Here is a 21333-nt window from a genome sequence, read left to right on the forward strand (position 1 = left end):
TGCCGGTCCTTTCCTTTTCGTTATATCATATTTCTGTTTGAGTGCAGCATAGCTCTGACATTTCGTTAGGCGACACCATAATATTTACATGTTGTAACAAAAACCCAAATGCACATGTTGAAATATTTACACATGTGATTTTCGTATCGGAGTACAGGTGTGTCTGTATTTTAAAAAAAAAACTTCCTTTCTCTTGGACAAATACTCTGACATTTTGAAACAATATTTGACATCAGGTATCATAAAGACTTGAAGGTTTGAGATATAATAGACATCCTATATTGAGATTCATCAAACGTAAACATATATCTTACCAACTCCACAGTCAAAGCCTTCATATCCAGCTGCACATTGACATGTGTAGTTATTCACTTCATCTTCACATGTAGCGCCATTCTTGCACGGGTCGGACAAACATTCATCTATATCTGACAAAAATGTTTGTTTATTATAAACAATGTTTACTTAGGCGGATCAGTAAGTGGTATGCAATCATATTAATAAGATGTAATAATCAAAAGTGCCGCCAATGGATTTGGGCAAGAGGTCACGTACTTGAGCAGGTGTATGAGGGCCATGCAGCCAAAAGAGATTTAGATGTAAAGCTATTGTTTATCAATTTGAGATTGAAGAAATTAAAAAATGAAATTTAATCTGGATTGACCAATCAGTGAATGTAAATGTTTCAAAGTCGATGAATAAAGACTTGCTTCAGAGAAAAGCATGAAACACCATGTTAAGCAACCCACGCATTGAGGCTGTTTTACAGTTCCAATGAATACACAATAATAGTTATTTCTTATATCTTTTTAACTGAAAATGGAAACACTGACCAATGAGAATGAAGATTATAATTTAAATTTCCGAGGACTAAATAGAAAATCGTACGAGTGTGAGTAGTGTCTCTGAAAAACTATTACATATTTTGCATAATTGATATACCCCGAAGAACAAAAGCAATTGTTCTCAGCGACATCATCTACACAGGTACCACCATTTATACATGGGACATTCAGTCATATTTATTAAATTAAATATGGCTTTAGTTTCTAAATGATCAGCTTTCGGCTATGCAAATTATCAATAAAATCGTTCATGCCTCAGTCAACTTGGAACACAAAAACATGATAAACAGACAATCAAATATATTTGATGCCAGAATTCTGCTTATAGCATGATATTTCATACCAAACATATTCTTAAGAAAATTATTGTGAAAATCGATGAATATTTGGAAAAAACTCTAGACATGAGAGTCTAAAAGGCGTTTGAAACTATGAATAAAAGGTCAAGTCAATTAACAAACAAATCCTGACAGAAAAAAAAAACAAAGCAAGAAAGCTCACAATAGAACATTTTCCTAACCGATTCGAGTAGAAAACGGGTCTTTGAAATCTGGAAATTTAAGCTGAATTAAAAACAGAACGTTTGTAAGTATAATATAAGATATTGAACTATGTATAAAGTATTGTAGGATATGCGTATTCATAGAAAGTAGTACGACCAAACACTATACTCGTCATTTAAGACAAGAAGTTCGCTATTAATAAAAGTCTCATTTTATTTATAAAAAACATTTAAAAAAAGATTAATTTCCTTTAGAAACTAATAGTCTAACATACTGAAACGACTTTTTACCATCTGGTAGCATAAATGCTGAGAATGAGAAAAAAGAATTGCGTTGTTTTGAGTTGAATACAATCTTAAAACATATACCATACCTGTTCCACAGTCGGTGTCTTCATATCCAGCAGCGCATTGACAACTGTAACCATTTGCTTCATCCTCACATGTAGCGCCATTCTTGCACGGGTCGGACAAACATTCGTCTATATCTGTCAATAGTGTTTGTTTGCCATAAACTACATTAAGCTCATCAGAAAGTGATATGCACCCGTATTAATTATATGCTAATATTATAAATGCGTTCAAAAATGTTTGTATGCTGCCATGCATTTGAGCTGGTATATGAAAACCATACAAGTAGAAATATATTCTGGTGCAAACATCTTGATAGGATGAAGACTAAAGAATGGCTACATGGAAATGTGGCATTTCTGCAGTTTTTGCCACGACAGCGATCTTTTCTATAGTTGTTCAGATGTAATGGACAACACGCGCATGTTGTCCCGTGATAACATGCTTGTTAATAAAATTAATGTTAATTAAAAGAATATTCTTTATCCATTGCAGAAAATACAAAAATCAACATGTAGCCTGAATTGTCAAATCAGTGAAACGAAAAAATATATAGAGGCCGAGGTAAGAATCATGGAAGCATTTTATGCAATGTCAAGCAACGCACGCATCAAAGCTAGTTATTCTAGCAACGAATACGAAAAATGTCATATAGTTACAATTTAAGACTAAAATACTTCATTTAGATTAATGAGGATGCCACTAAAATAAAACATACCAGCTGTACAGTTATAACCCTCATATCCAGCGACACAGATGCACGTATATGAATTAATGAGATCTACACACGATCCTCCATTCTCACAAGGGTTTGACAAACAGTTATCAATATCTATTTGGATATAGAACATTTCATAACTAAGTTCATATTCATGCAAATCAATGTATAACTGTGGATTATACATATGCTATAAGAGAAAAGAAACATAATCAACGCTAATCAAACTTAAATGTCTATCACCTACAGAAAATACATATTGGGTAAACATCCAGCTTGTCTTAATAATTTGTTGTTGGGCCAGAGCACGGTTGCGTGTCACTAGGAAGCGTGTATACATAAAATCTATGTTTTCATGCCTGTGATTACCCTATAAACACATGATTGCCTTTCTTTTAAACATGTAAAGTATCTGGTTAAGGTCGTAATATTCTGTTTTTGTAAGTGCAATATACATACAAGGCGGTACCGTAGCTCTAATCAGACTAAGTCAATTATTTTCGTGAAACCATAAATCAATCAAAATAATACCACTAAATTTTCAGAATTTAATGTAATTACATATGTTTATACAGCGTTAAAAAGGCCTTTCTATGACTTGTGCTAGTGACACTGCTCTTCGCTTCATGTTAATGAAGTTTTATATTTGACCCAGATGTCATTGATACAAAACATTCAGACAATATTTTTTGTAGACGGAATAAAATGTGGTCAGTAGATTGTTAACATGTTTGTCTATAATCTGACCTAGTGACCTAGTTTAACATCTACGGTAAACAACTTTAAATCTTATCGTACATTTAAAAGTGAAAAACATTTTCAAAAATATTATAAATATCGTAAATGGCCAAACAGAATATGTGGTCTATAGTATGTTAACACTGTTTTCTATATAGCTTGGAAGAGCGACATAAGTTTTAATTTAGTGCAATCCAGATTTTAACTTGACATAGACATAGGGACCAATGTCTTTATAGAGTTAACTCGGCTTTCTTATCAATTAACGATCCAGTAACAATTCCAACCAAAATTTTATTTTAGGTAACATTCTTATCAAATTTCATTATGATTCAACCAATCTTTTGAAAGGCAAATTGTTTCGATGGTCGACAAACACAAGACGTTAACAACAGCCTACTTACATCACTTTAAGCTCGAAGCTGATTAGAAATTAAATTAACAATTTGATACTTCATCATGAACAAGTGATTTTTACGTAATAAATGGTTACTGTATTAGTTTGTTGTACCTATTTCACAAGTGGTTCCTTCATATCCATCAACACATGTACAACTGTAGTCCGCCACAAGATCTGTACATGATCCGCCGTTTTTGCAAGGTTCAGAAGAACATTCATTGATATCTGATAGGACGAGAGAAATCATAATTTGATGATATCAAACATACATTTTATTCCAAGAAGACACATCTCAAGAAACAAAATATTGATAAATACTGATTTTGATTTTATTGGATGATTAAAATGTGAAGTGCTATAGTAAATATAATCTGAAAAGTAGATTCCTCGGAATCAACGAGGACAAGGCAAATAATGAAAATTGCAGACTCGGTTTGATTGAATCTGTTCATGAGCAGTAATGGAAAATGCAACACTGCCCACGCCCCCTAGCACCGGCTTAAGCAGTATTCAATCTTAAATGGTTACTGTACTTGAAAAAAAATATTATCAGAAGATTTGTCCTGAAGAACTATTGTATTATACTTTTAGTACCTACATATTCAGCATCATTTCATTTTTGTAATTGTAATGGTCAACGAACGAAGGGATCTTCACATATACCAACAGTTAACTCATATATATCGCGACCGATTAGATTTTTTGTGATCAGGACGGGTTTAAGATAATTAAGTTTTGTATTATTCTTAGATATATAGACAGTGAGCGTTGAAGTATGAAATCGTGTGACTACAAATTATAATCATTTAAAGCAATGGTGAATATTACTGTGTCTACAGTGTTCAAAAAAACTCAATGGAAATTCGTCTGTACCAGTTTCACATACGGAGCCCTCATATCCTGCGGAACAAATGCATTTGTAGCCCGCAACGTCATCTTCACAGGTACCACCATTCTTACATGGGTTGGAAGAGCATTCATTGATATCTGTTAATTTAGAATATGTGTTTCATTAGCGGCAATATCTAGGCTTCAATTACTGCATTTATAAAACATGTTTATTTCATGGATAACACCTGAAACTTTTGCATACAGGTATGATATATATATCAACTATATCAACAGAATTATATCTTATATGACGCTAAAGTGTAGAAGAACTTTGTACAAATCGTGAAGAATATGTTTAATATCCTTTGATGCCTACTCTACAACTAAAACCGCGATATGCAGCCTCACAAGTACATTTGTCTGCAGTTACATGATCGCCGCAAGACCTTGCAATTAACGAGCATGACTAAAGTTTATGTAATGACATGAAAATGTAGATTTCAGCAAAGATGTATGTTCGAGTGCGTCCAAGTAGTATATGGTCGGCGATTATACAAACAGCAAAATACGATTTTATGACCAGATCTTCCTGAATGAAACCAATACTGTTTCTACTAATTCTTCAGGCTAACTTTTGTGTACATCCATCTAACACAATGTCATTTCTGTTTCACTTGCATATATCAATAAATTATACCTCGAGGGTTTCATTGTTTAATTTATCTTTAAAAGTCCATACCAATTTCGCACATGGAACCCTCATATCCAGCGGCACAAACACAGTTGAAATCGGCGACAAGATTTTCACAAGAACCGCCATTTTGACACGGATCTGGGGAACACTCATTTATATCTGTAAAAAGAAATATTTCAACATGATTGTATTAAAATGGTATGAAGTTAATTTTGTTTAGAAAACAGTACAAAATGTATTTGTAACCACAAAGAATAGAAATGATGAACAGGTGTTTTAACAAATTAATTTATTATGGAAATACATTGTATACACACTATATCATTTGACCAAAAAGGGGCCTCTGTGGCCGAGTGTTTAAGGTCGCTGACTTCAAATCACTTGCCCCTCATCAATGTGGGTTCGAGTTTCACTCGGGGCATTGAATTCTTCATGTGAGGAAGCCATCCAGCTGGCTTACAGAAGGTCGGTGGTTCTACCCAGGTGCCCGCTCGTGATAAAATAATGCATGGAGGGGCACCTAGGGTCTTGCTCCACCATCAAAGCTGGATAGTCGCCATATGTCCTATGACTGTGTCGGTGCGACGTTAACCTACTTCCCTCCCCCACCCCCAAAGGAAAAATTAAAAAATTAAAAAATAAATACAAAATTTGACCAAAATGAAACACAATGACTTGTATCAACAAATCAGGCTTGCTGCACTATTCGTAACCGCTCGTTTACAGACTCTATCTAAACGATTTCGTATAATTTTTCAAGCTTGATTATTTGTCAAAATGCATAGAATCGGCTCGTCAGAATCATAGTTAATAGGTTTGTGATAACAACATAGATTTTCAAGAAATATTAATTATGTGTACTTCCCCTATATAGAAGTGCTCGGTTATTTAGTTCTTGTTCGAAACGAGACTGGTATTACTCTTCATATGTATATTTTCATTAAATTATATGTATATTTTCATTATTATAAATTCTTGGCAATAGAAAATTAAATTTATGATATTCAGTGTTACTATTTTTGCTGTCCCTTCAAGATCACGAAGTAAGCTCATTTATAGTTTTTCTTTAAAGGGCCGTCAGGGTGTGTACGTTTCATATAGCATATTATGAAGAGACTCAATCAAACAGAGTCCATTTTTTTATTTTATATAATGCTTCCAAATAATCATTTAACATAATTATGTTTTAATGCATTATTACTAGTTTGCTGTACCTATTTCACAAGTGGTTCCTTCATATCCATCAACACATGTGCAACTGTAGTCCGCCACAAGATCTGTACACGATCCACCGTTTTTGCAGGTTTCAGAAGAACATTCATTGATATCTGATAGGACGAGAGAAATCATAATTTGATAATATCAAACATACATTTTATTCCAAGAAGACACATCTCAAGAAACAAAATATTGATAAATACTGATTTTGATTTTATTGGACGATTAAAATGTGAAGTGCTATAGTAAATATAATTTGAAAAGTAGATTCCTCGGAAGCAACGAGGACAAGGCAAAAAATGAAAATTGCAGACTCGGTTTGATTGAATCTGTTCATGAGCATTAATGGAAAATGCAACACTGCCCACGCCCCTAGCACCGGCTTAAGCAGTATTCAATCTTAAAAGGTTACTGTACTTGAAAAAAATAATATCTGATGTTTTGTCTGGAAGAACTATTGTTTTATACTTTTAGTACCTACATATTCAGCATCATTTTTGTAATTGTAAGGGTCAACGAACGAAGGGATCTTCACATATACTAACAGCTAACTCATATATACCGCGACCAATTAGATATTTTTGTGATCAGGACGGGTTTAAGATAATTAAGTTTTGTATTATTCTTAGATATATAGACAGTGAGCGTTGAAGTATGAAATCTTGTGTCTACAAATTATAATCATTTAAAGCAATGGTGAATATTACTGTGTCTACAGTGTTTAAAGAAACACAATGGAAATTCGTCTGTACCAGTTTCACATACGGAGCCCTCATATCCTGCGGAACAGATGCATTTGTAGCCCGCAACGTCATCTTCACAGGTACCGCCATTCTTACATGGGTTGGAAGAGCATTCATTGATATCTGTTTATTAAGAATATGTGTTTCATTAGCGGCAATATCTAGGCTTCAATTACTGCATTTATAAAACATGTTTATTTCATGGATAACACCTGAAACTTTTGCATACAACTATGATATATATCAAAAGAATTAGATCTTATATGACGTTTTTACTGTAGAAGAATTTTGTACAAACCGTGAACAATATGTTTAATATCCTTTGATGCCTACTCTACAACTAAAACCGCGATATGCAGCCTCACAAGTACATTTGTCTGCAGTAACATGATCGTCGCATGACCTTGCGTTAAGACAAGCATGACTAAAGTTTATGTAATGACATGAAAATGTAGATTTCAGCAAAGATGTATGTTCGACTGCGTCCAAGTATTATATGTTCTAATTGTCTGCGATTATACAAACAGCAAAATACGATTTTATGACCAGATCTTCCTGAATGAAAACATAACTGTTTCTACTATTTCTTCAGGCTAATTCTTGTGTACATCTAACACAATGCCATTTCTTTTTCACTTGCATATATCAATAAATTATACCTCGAGGGTTTCATTCTTTAATTTATCTTTAAAAGTCCATACCAATTTCGCACATGGAACCCTCATATCCAGCGGCACAAACACAGTTGAAATCGGCGACAAGATCTTCACAAGAACCGCCATTTTGACACGGATCTGGGGAACACTCATTTATATCTGTAGAAAGAAATATTTCAACATGATTGTATTAAAATGGTATGAAGTTAATTTTGTTTAGAAAACAGTACAGAATGTATTTGTAACAACAAAGAATAGAAATGATGAACAGATGTTTTAACAAATTAATTTGTTATGGCAATACATTGTATACACACTATACCATTTGACCAAAAAGGGGCCTCTGTGGCCGAGTGTTTAAGGTCGCTGACTTCAAATCACTTGCCCCTCATCAATGTGGGTTCGAGCCTCACTCGGGGCATTGAATTCTTCATGTGAGGAAGCCATCCAGCTGGTTTAAGGAAGGTCGGTGGTTCTACCCAGGCATCCGGTCGAGATGAAATAATGCATCGAGGGGCACCTAGGGTCTTGCTCCTACATCAAAGCTGGACAGTCGCCATATGGCCTATGACTGTGTCGGTGCGACGTTAACCCACCCCCCACCCCCCACCCCCACCTCCAAAGAAAAGAAAATAAAAAATTAAAAAATAAATATAAAATTTGACCAAAATGAAACACAATGACTTGTATCCACAAATCATGTTTGCTGCACTATTCGTAACCGCTCGTTTACAGACTCTATCAAAACGATTTCATATAAATTTTCAAGCTTGATTATTTGTCAAAATGCATAGAATCGGGTCGTCAGAATCATAGTGTAATAGGTTTGTGATAAAAAAATAGAATTTTCAAGAAATATTAATTATGCGTACTTCCCCTATATAGAAGTGTTCGGTTATTTAGTTCTTGTTCGAAACGAGACTGGTATTACCTTTCATATGTATATTTTCATTGTTATAAATTCTTGGCAATAGAAAATTAAATTCATGGTTTTCAGTGTTAATATTTTTTGCTGTCCCTTCAAGATCATGAAGTCAACTCATTTATAGTTTTTTCTTTAAAGGTCCGTCAGGGTGTGTACGTTTCATATAGCCTATTATGAAGACACTCAATAGAACAGAGTCTTCTTTTTTTTTATATAATGCTTCCAAATGATCATTTAACATAATTATGTTTTAATGCATTATTACTAGTTTGTTGTACCTATTTCACAAGTGGTTCCTTCATATCCATCAACACATGTGCAACTGTAGTCCGCCACAAGATCTGTACATGATCCGCCGTTTTTGCAGGTTTCAGAAGAACATTCATTGATATCTGATAGGACGAGAGAAATCATAATTTGAAAATATCAAACATACATTTTATTCCAAGAAGACACATCTCAAGAAACAAAATATTGATAAATACTGATTTTGATTTTATTGGATGATTAAAATGTGATGTGCTATAGTAAATATAATCTGAAAAGTAGATTCCTCGGAATCAACGAGGACAAGACAAATAATGAAAATTGCAGACTCGGTTTGTTTGAATCTGTTCATGAGCATTAATGGAAAATGCAACACTGCCCACGCTCCTAGCACCGGCTTAAGCAGTATTCAATCTTAAATGGTTACTGTACTTGAAAAAAAATAATATCAGATGTTTTGTCCTGAAGAACTATTGTTTTATACTTTTAGTACCTACATATTCAGCATCATTTTTGTAATTGTAAGGGTCAACGAACGAAGGGATCTTCACATATACTAACAGCTAACTCAAATATACCGCGACCAATTAGATTTTTTGTGATCAGGACGGGTTTAAGATAATTAAGTTTTGTATTATTCTTAGATTTATAGTTAGTGAGCGTTGAAGTATGAAATCTTGTGTCTACAAATTATAATCATTTAAAGCAATGGTGAATATTACTGTGTCTACAGTGTTTAAAGAAACTCAATGGAAATTCGTCTGTACCAGTTTCACATACGGAGCCCTCATATCCTGCGGAACAGATGCATTTGTAGCCCGCAACGTCATCTTCACAGGTACCGCCATTCTTACATGGGTTGGAAGAGCATTCATTGATATCTGTTAATTAAGAATATGTGTTTCATTTGCGGCAATATCTAGGCTTCAATTACTGCATTTATAAAACATGTTTATTTCAAGGATAATACCTGACACTTTTGCATATAACTATGATATATATCAACAGAATTAGATCTTATATGAGGTTTTTACAGTAGAAGAATTTTATACAAACCGTGAAGAATATGTTTAATATCCTTGATGCCTACTCTATAACTAAAACCGCGATATGCAGCCTCATAAGTACATTTGTCTGCAGTTACATGATCGTCGCATGAATTTGCATTAAGACGAGCATGACTAAAGTTTATGTAATGACATGAAAATGTAGATTTCAGCAAAGATGTATGTTTGAGTTCGTCCAAGTAGTATATGTTCTAATTGTCTGCAATTATACAAACAGCAAAATACGATTTTATGACCAGATCTTCCTGAATGAAAACATAACTGTTACTACTATTTCTTCAGGCTAATTCTTGTGTACATCTAACACAATGCCATTTCTTTTTCACTTGCATATATCAATAAATTATACCTCGAGGGTTTCATTGTTTAATTTATCTTTAAAAGTCCATACCAATTTCGCACATGGAACCCTCATGTCCAGCGGCACAAACACAGTTGAAATCGGCGACAAGATCTTCACAAGAACCGCCATTTTGACACGGATCTGGGGAACACTCATTTATATCTGTAGAAAGAAATATTTCAACATGATTGTATTAAAATGGTATGAAGTTAATTTTGTTTAGAAGACAGTACAGAATGTATTTGTAACAACAAAGAACAGAAATGATGAACAGATGTTTTAACAAATTAATTTGTTATGGCAATACATTATATACACACTATACCATTTGACCAAAAAGGGGCCTCTGTGGCCAAGTGTTTAAGGTCGCTGACTTCAAATCACTTGCCCCTCATCAATGTGGGTTCGAGCTTCACTCGGGGCGTTCAATTCTTCATGTGAGGAAGCCATCCAGCTGGCTTACGGAAGGTCGGTGGTTCTACCCAGGCGCCCGCTCGTGATGAAATAATGCATCGAGGGACACCTAGGTTCTTGCTACACCATCAAAGCTGGATAGTCGCCATATGGCCTATGACTGTGTCCGAGCGACGTTACCCTCCCCGCCCCACCCCCACCCTAAAGAAAAGAAAATAAAAAATTAAAAAATAAATATAAAATTTGACCAAAATGAAACACAATGACTTGTATCAACAAATGAGGCTTGCTGCACTATTCGTAACCGCTCGTTTACAGACTCTATCAAAACGATTTCATATAAATTTTCATGCTTGATTATTTGTCAAAATGCATAGAATCGGAACAAAATAGAATTTTCAAGAAATATTAATTATGCGTACTTCCCCTGTATAGAAGTGCTCGGTTATCTAGTTCTTGTTCGAAACGAGACTGGTATTATCTTTCATATGTATATTTTCATTATTATAATTTCTTGGCAATAGAAAATTAAATTTATGATATTCAGTGTTACTATTTTTTGCTGTCCCTTCAAGATCATGAAGTCAACTCATTTATAGTTTTTCTTTAAAGGGCCGTCAGGGTGTGTACGTTTCATATAGCCTATTATGAAGAGACTCAATAGAACAGAGTCTACTTTTTTATTTTATATAATGCTTCCAAATGATCATTTAACATAATTATGTTTTAATGCATTATTACTAGTTTGTTGTACCTATTTCACAAGTGGTTCCTTCATATCCATCAACACATGTGCAACTGTAGTCCGCCACAAGATCTGTACATGATCCGCCGTTTTTGCAGGTTTCAGAAGAACATTCATTGATATCTGATAGGACGAGAGAAATCATAATTTGAAAATATCAAACATACATTTTATTCCAAGAAGACACATCTCAAGAAACAAAATATTGATAAATACTGATTTTGATTTTATTGGATGATTAAAATGTGAAGTGCTATAGTAAATATAATCTGAAAAGTAGATTCCTCGGAATCAACGAAGACAAGACAAATAATGAAAATTGCAGACTCGGTTTGATTGAATCTGTTCATGAGCATTAATGGATAATGCAATAATGCCCACGCCCCTAGCACCGGCTTAAGCAGTATTCAATCTTAAATGGTTACTGTACTTGAAAAAAAATAATATCAGATGTTTTGTCCTGAAGAACTATTGTTTTATACTTTTAGTACCTACATATTCAGCATCATTTTTGTAATTGTAAGGGTCAACGAAGGAAGGGATCTTCACATATACTAACAGCTAACTCATATATACCGCGACCAATTAGATTTTTTGTGATCAGGACGGGTTTAAGATAATTAAGTTTTGTATTATTCTTAGATATATAGACAGTGAGCGTTGAAGTATGAAATCTTGTGTCTACAAATTATAATCATTTAAAGCAATGGTGAATATTACTGTGTCTACAGTGTTCAAAGAAACACAATGGAAATTAGTCTGTACCAGTTTCACATACGGAGCCCTCATATCCTGCGGAACAGATGCATTTGTAGCCCGCAACGTCATCTTCACAAGTACCGCCATTCTTACATGGGTTGGAAGAGCATTCATTGATATCTGTTGATTAAGAATATGTGTTTCATTAGCGGCAATATCTAGGCTTCAATTACTGCATTTATAAAACATGTTTATTTCATGGATAATACCTGACACTTTTGCATACAACTATGATATATATCAACAGAATTAGATCTTATATGACGTATTTACTGTAGAAGAATTTTGTACAAACCGTAAAGAATATGTTTAATATCCTTTGATGCCTACCCTACAACTAAAACCGCGATATGCAGCCTCACAAGTACATTTGTCTGCAGTTACATGATCGTCGCATGACCTTGCATTAAGACGAGCATGACTAAAGTTTATGTAATGACATGAAAATGTAGATTTCAGCAAAGATGTATGTTCGAGTGCGTTCAAGTAGTATATGTTCTAATTGTCTGTGATTATACAAACAGCAAAATACGATTTTATGACCAGATCTTCCTGAATGAAAACATAACTGTTTCTACTATTTCTTCAGGCTAATTTTTGTGTACATCTAACACAATACAATTTCTATTTCACTTGCATATATCAATAAATTATACCTCGAGGGTTTCATTGTTTAATTTATCTTTAAATGTCCATACCAATTTCGCACATGGAACCCTCATATCCAGCGGCACAAACACAGTTGAAATCGGCGACAAGATCTTCACAAGAACCGCCATTTTGACACGGATCTGGGGAACACTCATTTATATCTGTAGAAAGAAATATTTCAACATGATTGTATTAAAATGGTATGAAGTTAATTTTATTTAGAAAACAGTATCGAATGTATTTGTAACAACAAAGAATAGAAATGATGAACAGATGTTTTAACAAATTAATGTGTTATGGCAATACATTGTATACACACTATACCATTTGACCAAAAAGGGGCCTCTGTGGCCGAGTGTTTAAGGTCGCTGACTTCAAATCACTTGCCCCTCATCAATGTGGGTTCGAGCCTCACTCGGGGCGGCATTGAATTCTTCATGTGTGGAAGCCATCCAGCTGGCTTACGGAGGGTCGGTGGTTCTACCCAGGCGCCCGCTCGTGATGAAATAATGCATCGAGGGCCTCCTAGGGTCTTGCTCCACCATCAAAGCTGGATAGTCGCCATATGGCCTATGACTGTGTCGGTGCGACGTTACCCCCCCCCCCTCCCACCCTCACCCCCACAGAAAGAAAAAACAATTAAAAAATAAATATAAAATTTGACCAAAATGAAACACAATGACTTGTATCAACAAATGAGGCTTGCTGCACTATTCGTAACCGCTCGTTTACAGACTCTATCAAAACGATTTGATATAAATTTTCAAGCTTGATTATTTGTCAAAATGCATAGAATCGGCTCGTCAGAATCATAGTGTAATAGGTTTGTGAGAACAAAATAGATTTTTCAAGAAATATTAATTATGCGTACTTCCCCTATATAGAAGTGCTCGGTTATTTAGTTCTTGTTCGAAACGAGACTGGTATTACTCTTCATATCGTCACCTTGGTGCAAAAACTCAATAAGTGCAAATTTTAGTTTTTTCAGGAGAGCATAAAAACTGTTTATTATTTATAATGTGCACATGTTCTTTATCTTGCCAACATTTTTGAAAACTTAATAGTAAAGAACAATACTTAAAATTATTTGATAATATCACTTCCTTGTAAATATTGAGATATTTGAACATATTGCACTTATCAATTTTGTGCGCTAAATTTCTTTAGTGCAATAACTGAATAAGTGCACTTATCATTATATTTCGCTCAACTTTCTTAGTGCAATAACTTAATAACAACCATTTTACTGTTACTGCACTGTAAATAAAATTCAGATACTCAACTTTCTTAGTGCGGTAACTTAATAACAATCATTATATTGTTACTGCACTGAAAATAACATCTATATTCTAAAAACTATTAGTGAAAAAGGCACATTTTGAGATAAGATTTTACAGTCTGAGACTTTATTCTTATTGGACCAACATTTTGGTGTTACATATTATAAACATTAGGATGGTCTAGTAGATACATTGTACTTTGGACTGTCATGAAGGGTTTACACAAGACTTGAAACCTCAAGGGTAAAATAAATCTTATTTCTATTTTTTTCATTTTGTTCGGTTTTATGCCCGTCAGTGATAAAAAGCGGACAGTTCACCTAACCATCATTCATGTGAATGACCAGTACTAGACCCCAAAGTCCATAGCTACTGCCTGCTTTCTCATATAAAGAGTCCATGTTGTTAGTGGGACTCAAAACAATGACACTCCTCCAGTGAAAGGTTTCAGAGATTACAAGTCTATGACTGTATCCCCTACACCACAGACCTGTTCGCCTTATTTCTAAATGATCTGACAAACTTGAACTAAATCTTTTGGGTAAAAAGAGGCTTTTTTTCAAACTCCTGGTCAAATTGTTCAAAACTATATAAAAAACAACAGGATGCAATATTCACATTAATTAATAACCTTTATTAAACCTTTATTATTTCATTTTTAAGTATGTATATAGTTCATTAGATTGACCAGAAACTATTGTAAAGTTTTCTGTGATTTTTGTTCAGGAGTCAAATTCCAGTTTTATGGAACCATCACTTTAAGTTACAGTGTTTTTATCACAAACTGGATATCACATTTTAATGCCTGTTATACCCAAGTCACACATACGGCGCAGATAGCTACGTCTAGTAGCTACGGATAGAAACGTAGTAATCCGTATCGATCCGTACCTGAGCTGTACCTTATCAATCCGTACGGCTTCTTTATACACTGACTTATAATAAAGCTGCTTAAAAGCAACAATTTTTGAAATTTGGTCTAGAACAACTTTATGCATCGAGACATATCTGCACTTTTAGCTCATAACAATACTGCGGTAAATACCGAGGATAGCGGATAAGACAAGCCTCACTAATTGTGGTTGAATTATACAATAAGATCAGTAAAATGCTATTTAATATTTCACTGTTTAGAATCATCACTGAAATATCCATGATTAGGTGCCACATCTATACAAACAGAATCAGTAAAAAGAAGAAATACAACGTGCATATAGTTTCGGTAATATTCAACCAATCTATCAGAATTCCTTTATTTAAAAGTTTAATGACTTAAATTATCAAACTTATGTTAAACAAAATGGTATTACTCATGCAGTCAGTTCAATTGTTCACAACTAGTTATGTGTCTGTGGGAATTCAGGTCTTCAAATTTTTGTTGTTAAGTTTTTGGACTATCTTCGTATCAAAAATTAGCTTTTTAATAACATTGGCAAATTTCTTTCATTGTTAGTTAAGAGAGGTTGTACATTTAGATATACCAAGGGGCCATCATAGTCTTATTGAATGACAGCTGACTACTGAATGTCGCTGTTTTAATTTCCATCCATTTTAGTTTAGATCCTTAACGATCAGTGTCCAGGTTTCATACTCTGGACCGGAGTTCCTTGAAATAAAAAAAGTTACCACTAGCCATCTCAGTAACATTGTAGTACATTGAATGTATGGTTTTCAACGTCTTGCTGTTCGCATTAAAATACCCACTCCGATGTGGTATACACTGGGACTTTTACTTTGTTGTATGTGAAGTAGGATAATGAAATTCGAATTACTTCGGACATTTAAGGGTACACTAGACCCAAATTTCATATTTCAAAACTAGAACAAATACTAAATATAATTTATGTAAACATAAAATTAACAAGTTTATGTGTATTAATAGTACTATGCATTAGGTAGTACACACAGTATATACTGTAAAAGCACATGTTTTCGCTGGGTCAAAATTTCGCAAATTTAAAATATTGAGTATGTTTGCGAGGTTTTATCTTCGCGAAACTGTAACAAAAAGTTAATCTGCTTGTAACGGCTTTTTAGTAAGTTAGGTGTACATAAAAGTTACACATCAAAAAGTGTTACCTTTAGACTGACTACTGTAAAGATTGATCGCTATTTATTGTATTGATGTTTCAAGACTCTAATTACCAGAAAATCTTGAGGATACTGTAGCTGTAACAAGAACGGTTTTACATGATATCTTTGTCCAGTGACAGAGATATCAGCGTATGTTTAGTTAACTCTTACCATGCTGGACACGGTTGATTCTGCCTTTGCGACCAGTGTAGATCATGATCAGCCTGCATATCAGTCTGATTATGATCTGCACTGTTTGCCATTCAGTCAGTATCTTTTTGGTAAGTGCCCCTTTTAACAGTTAATGGTACTGTCCAAATTGAAAGATGGACAAGTTTAATGTAGAAATTGAGAAGGGTAAGGGTTAAACACTCTGCAAAGAAAGAAGTTATCATATTGTTCTAAATTAAACATATTATGTGATTTGTAATGTTTGTCTTAAAGTTATACTATCCTATAGTTACTATGGAAACACAATATTTTTTGTAAATATGGCTGTTTCCATTTGATATGATATGGAAGGTTTGTACTGTAATGACGAGTTTTGCTTGATTTGTATTATACTTATAATGAATATTTACGCGAGGATTAATGTTCGCAAGGTGCAAATATAGTAAAAATTAAACCCTCGCAAAAATGTAGGCTTTTACAGAACCAGTATATATAGCTAAACACAGTATAAATGTGTTATACCATTAAAAAATTAGAAGTTGTTTAAACATTATCAACACTTACTGCATATTTATTAATTTATATATTTAGTAAAGTTTAATATATTTGATGAGGATTTTCTACATTTGAAGCATATACATGTACCTAAATATCAAATATTTTAGTGAAAGATGGCCATTGGATATCTTTTAGGAGGGCCACTGATGAGGTTTTAGATTTTTAAATGCAAACGTTTCTACTACACATTTTGGCCTGAAATGTTTACATAAACCAAAATGCGGGATAGGGTTGCAGGTTCCATAACTCTGTTTTCTGTTTTTACAAATTTTTTACAAACTAATGCCCCTTTCAAGACTTGTATTTATTCAACTGGTAAGGCTGTTGAATAGTCAAGCTTTGCTCTTGTTTCTGAAATACTGTAACACATTTATACTAAATTCATATTTTATTTTAGAGATATCACTTAGCAGTTAGACAGAAGGTCATGATACGATCTTTTACCTGGCTTTTGTTACAGACCTATGACTTAATAGGTAAAATTAAGTTGAAATTTAAAATCAGCTTTTGTAGAATATGTAACACATGACTCTGACCCCCAATTTTTATTCCTTCATTCTAAATTTTTGGCAGACAAAATTTCAGAAAAGCTAATGTTATTCCATTATCATTAGAAATTGATTATCAAAATTCAAAAAAACATGATCTGTAGTAAAAAAATGTTTGGGGGTCACATGCCATGCACAAGACCCAGGTCCATATAGCTCAGATGTAATGGTCACTCTTTGAGGTTAAAGGTTATACATAGGGTCATGGATTTATGCTCTTAGTGTGTTGTCCATAGTAAATATACCAAGTTACTTCACACAGTAATAGAAGTTATTAACAGGAAGTGCAATGATTAGGAATCATAAATTTAAAGCAGACAGGATTTTTTTTTACAGATTTTGGGGGTGGTACCGGTTCTGCTATAAAACCAGGCTTAAAAGTGCTGACTTGCACTTTGAGAAAGTTCTATGGAATTCCAGGACAATATACATGTACAAGTAATATCCGTACTGAAAAAAATACATGTATGATAGTGTCATCTTTAACCTTGATGATGTCATGTGGTGTCATCTTTGCAAATATAACATTACTGCACAAACTATTTTTACCAGAATGGATATTTATTTTGGAGCAAAAACTAGATAACATCACATATCTACTTTTTGCACTGATTTTTTTCATGGTATTAAAGAAAACTTTAGTGCAAAAAATGGATAGAGGCTTTTATTCACTTTTTGACCTAAACAAATATTCAGGTGCACTTATTGAGTTTTGCTTTTATTTCAAATATCACATTTGGCAATGGAATCTATTCCCAATTCTTTGGGGGGACATGTATTTCACTATTTGGCATCACTTTATGTAAAAAAGTGATTTTGTGAAAAATTGCACATATTGAGTTTTTGCACTAGGGTGACGATATGTATATTTTATTATTATAATTTCTTGGCAATAGAAAATTAAATGTATGATATTCAGTGTTACTATTTTTTGCTGTCCCTTGAAGATCATGAAGTCAACTCATTTATAGTTTTTCTTTAAAGGTCCGTCAGGGTGTGTACGTTTCATATAGCCTTTTATGAAGAGACTCAATCAAACAGAGTCCATTTTTTAAATTTTATATAATGCTTCCAAATAATCATTTAACATAATTATGTTTTAATGCATTATTACTTGCTTACCTATTTCACAAGTGGTTCCTTCATATCCATCAACACATGTGCAACTGTAGTCCGCCACAAGATCTGTACAAGATCCGCCGTTTTTGCAGGTTTCAGAAGAACATTCATTGATATCTGATAGGACGAGAGAAATCATAATTTGAAAATATCAAACATACATTTTATTCCAAGAAGACACATATCAAGAAATAAAATATTGATAAATACTGATTTTGATTTTATTGGATGATTAAAATGTGATGTGCTATAGTAAATATCATCTGAAAAGTAGATTCCTCGGAATCAACGAGGACAAGACAAATAATGAAAATTGCAGACTCGGTTTGATTGAATCTGTTCATGAGGATTAATGGGAAATGCAACACTGCCAACGCCCCTAGCACCGGCTTAAGCAGTATTCAATCTTAAATGGAAACTGTACTTGAAAATAAATAATATCAGATGTTTTGTCCTGAAGAACTATTGTTTTATACTTTTAGTACCTACATATTCAGCATCATTTTTGTAATTGTAAGGGTCAACGAACGAAGGGATCTTCACATATACTAACAGCTAACTCATATATACCGCGACCAATTAGATTTTTTGTGATCAGGACGGGTTTAAGATAATTAAGTTTTGTATTTTATTCTTAGATATATAGACAGTGAGCGTTGAAGTATGAAATCTTGTGTCTACAAATTATAATCATTTAAAGCAATGGTGAATATTACTGTGTCTACAGTGTTTAAAGAAACTCAATGGAAATTCGTCTGTACCAGTTTCACATACGGAGCCCTCATATCCTGCGGAACAGATGCATTTGTAGCCCGCAACGTCATCTTCACAGGTACCGCCATTCTTACATGGGTTGGAAGAGCATTCATTGATATCTGTTAATTAAGAATATGTGTTTCATTAGCGGCAATATCTAGGCTTCAATTACTGCATTTATAAAACATGTTTATTTCATGGATAATACCTGTCACTTTTGCATACAACTATGATATATATCAACAGAATTAGATCTTATATGACGTTTTTACTGTAGAAGAATTTTGTACAAACCGTGAAGAATATGTTTAATATCCTTTGATGCCTACCCTACAACTAAAACCGCGATATGCAGCCTAACAAGTACATTTGTCTGCAGTTACATGATCGTCGCATGACCTTGCATTAAGACGAGCATGACTAAAGTTTATGTAATGACATGAAAATGTAGATTTCAGCAAAGATGTATGTTTGAGTGCGTTTAAGTAGTATATGTTCTAATTGTCTGTGATTATACAAACAGCAAAATACGATTTTATGACCAGATCTTCCTGAATGAAAACATAACTGTTTCTACTATTTCTTCAGGCTAATTTTTGTGTACATCTAACACAATGCCATTTCTTTTTCACTTGCATATATCAATAAATTATACCTCGAGGGTTTCATTGTTTAATTTATCTTTAAAAGTCCATACCAATTTCGCACATGGAACCCTCATATCCAGCGGCACAAACACAGTTGAAATCGGCGACAAGATCTTCACAAGAACCGCCATTTTGACACGGATCTGGGGAACACTCATTTATATCTGTAGAAAGAAATATTTCAACATGATTGTATTAAAATGGTATGAAGTTAATTTTGTTTAAAAGACAGTACAGAATGTATTTGTAACCCCAAAGAATAGAAATGATGAACAGATGTTTTAACAAATTAATTTGTTATGGCAATACATTGTATACACACTATACCATTTGACCAAAAGGGGCCTCTGTGGCCGAGTGTTTAAGGTCGCTGACTTCAAATCACTTGCCCCTCATCAATGTGGGTTCGAGCCTCACTCGGGGCATTGAATTCTTCATGTGAGGAAGCCATCCAGCTGGCTTACGGAGGGTCGGTGGTTCTACACAGGCGCCCGCTCGTGATGAAATAATGCATCGAGGGGCACCTAGGGTCTTGCTCCACCATCAAAGCTGGATAGTCGCCATATGGCCTTTGACTGTGTCGGTGCGACGTTAACCCCCCACCCCCCTCCCACCCTCACCCCCAACCCCAAAGAAAAAACAATTAAAAAAATAAATATAAAAATTTACAAAAATGAAACACAATGACTTGTATCAACAAATCATGCTTGCTGCACTATTCGTAACCGCTCGTTTACAGACTCTATCAAAACGATTTCATATAAATTTTCAAGCTTGATTATTTGTCAAAATGCATAGAATCGGCTCGTCAGAATCATAGTGTAATAGGTTTGTGATAACAAAATAGAATTTTCAAGAAATATTAATTATGCGTACTTCCCCTATATAGAAGTGCTCGGTTATTTAGTTCTTGTTCGAAACGAGACTGGTATTACTCTTCATATGTATATTTTCATTATTATAATTTCTTGGCAATAGAAAATTAAATTTATGATATTCAGTGTTACTATTTTTTGCTGTCCCTTCAAGATCATGAAGTCAACTCATTTATAGTTTTTCTTTAAAGGTCCGTCAGGATGTGTACGTTTCATATAGCCTATTATGAAGAGACTCAATAGAACAGAGTCTACATTTTTTTTATATAATGCTTCCAAATGATCATTTAACATAATTATGTTTGAATGCATTATTATTACCTATTTCACAAGTGGTTCCTTCATATCCATCAACACATGTGCAACTGTAGTCCGCCACAAGATCTGTACATGATCCGCCGTTTTTGCAGGTTTCAGAAGAACATTCATTGATATCTGA

The 21333-nt window shown here is 33.9% G+C and overlaps 1 protein-coding gene across 18 annotated transcripts in view; it reads right to left on the reverse strand.

The window, feature by feature from the left end:
• Positions 1 to 21333, reverse strand: part of LOC123528458 (neurogenic locus notch homolog protein 1-like) — a 163333-nt gene that overhangs the window by 12369 nt on the left and 129631 nt on the right. For 6 of the 18 annotated variants that reach the window (XM_053521704.1, XM_053521703.1, XM_053521697.1 and 3 more), the window contains 19 exons: positions 21216 to 21329; positions 20070 to 20183; positions 19378 to 19491; positions 18620 to 18733; positions 12915 to 13028; positions 12223 to 12336; positions 11467 to 11580; positions 10347 to 10460; positions 9656 to 9769; positions 8900 to 9013; positions 7742 to 7855; positions 7050 to 7163; positions 6294 to 6407; positions 5125 to 5238; positions 4428 to 4541; positions 3666 to 3779; positions 2417 to 2530; positions 1722 to 1835; positions 315 to 428 (listed from right to left, as the gene is read on the reverse strand). In XM_053521704.1, coding sequence (XP_053377679.1) covers positions 315 to 428; positions 1722 to 1835; positions 2417 to 2530; positions 3666 to 3779; positions 4428 to 4541; positions 5125 to 5238; positions 6294 to 6407; positions 7050 to 7163; positions 7742 to 7855; positions 8900 to 9013; positions 9656 to 9769; positions 10347 to 10460; positions 11467 to 11580; positions 12223 to 12336; positions 12915 to 13028; positions 18620 to 18733; positions 19378 to 19491; positions 20070 to 20183; positions 21216 to 21329 — 2166 coding nt within the window. The remainder of the gene's footprint in view (positions 1 to 314; positions 429 to 1721; positions 1836 to 2416; positions 2531 to 3665; positions 3780 to 4427; positions 4542 to 5124; positions 5239 to 6293; positions 6408 to 7049; positions 7164 to 7741; positions 7856 to 8899; positions 9014 to 9655; positions 9770 to 10346; positions 10461 to 11466; positions 11581 to 12222; positions 12337 to 12914; positions 13029 to 18619; positions 18734 to 19377; positions 19492 to 20069; positions 20184 to 21215; positions 21330 to 21333) is intronic. The other 12 variants (XM_053521701.1, XM_053521696.1, XM_053521692.1 and 9 more) reach the window with 12 other exon arrangements.

This window comes from Mercenaria mercenaria, chromosome 13 (genome assembly GCF_021730395.1).
Source record: "Mercenaria mercenaria strain notata chromosome 13, MADL_Memer_1, whole genome shotgun sequence".
In the NCBI taxonomy this organism is placed as follows: Eukaryota; Metazoa; Mollusca; class Bivalvia; order Venerida; family Veneridae; genus Mercenaria; species Mercenaria mercenaria.